We start from the raw sequence: 3,276 nt of genomic DNA on the forward strand, positions 1-3,276 counted from the left end.
AACCACTAGATTCTTCATAAGAGATACACCAATCCACCATGACATTGAGGGGGGTAGTTGCTTGAGGGTGTATTTGTAGGAGTGGTTGTCGCAGCCAAACTGGAAGACCATCTAGGAAGGCTCGACGTAAAGCCGTAAGGGGTATCTCATGGTTGAGATAGCGTGCATGTTGTTGCAAATTTACAATGATGCTGTGTAGGGCTTCGACATTCTTAAAAGTAGTGTGGTTGATATCTCGGAGCTGAGCATAGATCTTATCCACGTTGTTAGTGATAGACCAACGGTTGTTAAACCAATGCTCTGCGGACTGGAGTCGATCGAGTATGGTAGCATCGGAGGCGATGTTCTTGGCTAGGTAGTTATCAAGCTCTCGGGCTTGAATTTGCTGCATACATACCGTAGTCAAATATCTCCAAGTATCCATCTCGCTGAGCGCTGCCAGTCGAGCAGACTCGGCTACTCTATAGAGGAAGGCTGTGGCTGGACGCTTGTCCGAGGTGCCTTGCCATACCTTGCCGTCTGGTGGTTGGAGGCGTAGAACTCCTGCTAGAGACTTAGCGTCCTCAGTTGTGCTTGTTGTAGTCGCAGATGCTAGAATGGATGTTGAGGTCGATTCAGACGAGTAGACCGAAGAAGACCGGTGACGATTAGCCTTGGCTTGCTTGAGGAGGCGTAGGCAATCTACCTTATGTTGCAATGTAGCGTCCTCGGGAAGTGCTTCCTCGATGTCCTTAACGCTGACGAACTCTAAATCAGATACATCCTTGAGCTTAAGGGTCGTAAGGAGTGTACTGTAGGGTCCAAGGCCAACGGGTTCTCCACCAGCTGTTGGGGTTCCAACCATACTAGCAACGCGACGAGGTGAGGATATATGTGAGCTGCACTTAGATCTACTTCTACGCTATTGTGCTATGTATCGATCAGGCTATGGGCGTTAGCGGAATATACAAAGAGCGGAGCGGAGAGTGAAGACTCCTTACACACCTGCGCGATTGCGTGAAAGGTTTTGGGCGCGCTCTCTCAGGGGCCCCCACCCCTGGCGCGCGCTGATGCCATCATGGCATAAGTTGAAGCTTTGGGCAAAGCAGGTGCCCAACACCAAGACATTACACGCCCGACTGGCGTCGCCCATAAGAGGCGTCAGTATGTCGAGGCGTGACTATTCGAGACGAAGCGAAAAAGGTGTACTTCTGGGTTGTCTCGGGGAATTACAGGGGCTCCAGCGTGCATGAATTCGAATGCAGCGGATGAACATATAATACGGTCATTGTGATTGTCACACGTGCGATGCTGAATCTGGTCGCGTGGCAACTGGGCACGGGCTGATTGTTAGCTGCTCATCGTCCCAGTTCTTAGCGCCTCTCATTGTCATCTTCATCTCGCTACTGCATCCAAATACTCGTATTAAGATCCCTCTCGGTTGTGTTGGCTAATATGAGCACTGAAACCACCAGTTAGCTAATATCTGTCCGAGCCCTACAACACACAGACACTGTGCGCCGCAAAGTGATGCCGCTCGCACGCTTGAAGCCTATGATATGTTCGTGTTATCGTATCTAGGTGACGACACAACCTCCGTGAGAAGGTTCGCGACAATCTCATAGCTGTTACGACTATCGTAATCGTTAATTCCGTGAGTGTTGCTAAAGTGGCATACATTTGCAGGATGAAGCTGCTTGTAGGCGGTTGTGCGATCGTTACTGTTACCACGCGGATCACGTTCCGGACCGAGTCGCCTCCAGCCAGGCTCGAATAATACCGGCACCTTGTGATCTGCAATCGCGCGAATACGGTTTTTTTCAGGAATATCCCTTCATAGCATCATGTTGTTCGCACGTTCGGCATTACTATCGACGGTCTTATTATATGTGATAGCCTCCCAACGCACCCTGTTGAGACTATCCCATCGCGGAAACTCGCTCAATGTTCGTCTTCTACCGGATATGGTTGCGCAGGCATTGACCGCATCTGCTGGTAGGAAACGTTTCCTCAGCCAAGACGACCACGAGTGTGAACGATGCTTCACGCAGGACGGTATGGTCTATGACTTGAAGGCAATAGGGGTCCAGATTGTAGAGTCGACATGCTCAGTTGGTCACAACAGTATTCTGAACTACTTGAAAAAGGCCGCAGATTTGCTGGGCATCGAATTTGATTGCGAGCCCGATGTGAAGATCATCCTGGATCCTATCCCCAGTATGGTTCAATCCTCAGCTACTTGTAATGGTGGCAATCGTGTTCTCGGCACCAACGATCCCGGCTCTTCTTGTCAGCGTTATCTCGAAATCATTCACTTGGGAGCTGCCTGGCGAGCGGCTCGTTCTGCCAAGTTGAAATTGAAAGATGTTGTGCTGGCCGTCATTGACACGGGGGTTGATACGACTCATCCCGATCTAGTCAATCAGTTCTGGAGAAATCCAGCTGACGGGTCTATTGGATTCAACTTCGCTAAGAACAATACCAATGTGACTGATGACCTTAGTCATGGTACCCACTGCGCTGGCATTGCGGTCGCCCAGACTAATAACCGCATTGGCATTGCAGGAGTGGCTAACATTGAAGGCCCACCGCCGAAGGTTAAGCTGATGGTATTGAAGATCTGCGACGATTCCGGTGTTGGTCTTTTGAGTTATTCGCTGAGGGCCCTCAACTTCGCAGTTGAAAATGGTGCAACAGTATCCTCTCATTCTTACCGCTGGTATAACACAAGTGAGCTCCAGAAGGCAGCATACAAGAACGCCGCTGCTGCTGGACATATTGCTGTTGCTGCTGCTGGCAATGAAGCGCTTGATCTAGAGAAGAACCGAACCTATCCTTGCTGCCTTGCAGAGGACATCCCATCTATGCTTTGTGTGGCTGCCAGTACTTCTAATCCAACGGAAACGGTGTCTCTTGCTGGATTCTCGAACGCTGGATTTGTTACGAAGGTTGCTGCTCCCGGTGTGGATATTTACTCGACGATCCCCGGAGGTTCGTACTGCAAATCTAGTGGTACATCGATGTCGACCCCTATGGTTGCTGGTGTCGCGGCCTTGCTCGCTACTCTCGGTCTTGAAGGCCAAGACATAACCAGCACTATTGTCAAATCTAGAACGGCCGGTGTACAGAATCCATTCAATCTATCCCACATCGGGGAAATAGATGTACTTAAAGCAGTGAATACCGCCCTTTCCCAGTTGACGAACTGCTCCTCCTATGGTCAGTAAAGTTGCCTCGAGGACTTTAGGACTCGTGAACTGCTGAAGCAGATAATGCATCCACCTTTTTGTATAAAGG

At 50.0% G+C, this 3,276-nt stretch overlaps 2 protein-coding genes across 2 annotated transcripts; one reads left to right on the plus strand and one right to left on the minus strand.

Moving 5' to 3' along the window:
• Nucleotides 1-184: 184 nt before the first annotated feature.
• Nucleotides 185-844, minus strand: Pmar_PMAR010321 (hypothetical protein; the record flags this gene model as incomplete). Its single annotated transcript, XM_002771381.1, has 1 exon — nt 185-844. A coding segment is annotated over one exon (660 nt), but the record flags the coding sequence as incomplete, so codon positions are not given.
• A 958-nt stretch (nt 845-1,802) lies between these two features.
• Pmar_PMAR010322 (Intracellular alkaline protease, putative) lies at nt 1,803-3,206 on the plus strand (the record flags this gene model as incomplete). Its single annotated transcript, XM_002771382.1, has 1 exon — nt 1,803-3,206. Exon 1 carries the CDS (start codon nt 1,824-1,826, stop codon nt 3,204-3,206), a length of 1,383 nt encoding a protein of 460 aa, XP_002771428.1. The 5' UTR covers nt 1,803-1,823.
• Nucleotides 3,207-3,276: the final 70 nt, after the last annotated feature.

Source organism: Perkinsus marinus (assembly GCF_000006405.1).
Source record: "Perkinsus marinus ATCC 50983 genomic scaffold scf_1104296962956, whole genome shotgun sequence".
NCBI lineage: Eukaryota > Perkinsozoa > Perkinsida > Perkinsidae > Perkinsus > Perkinsus marinus.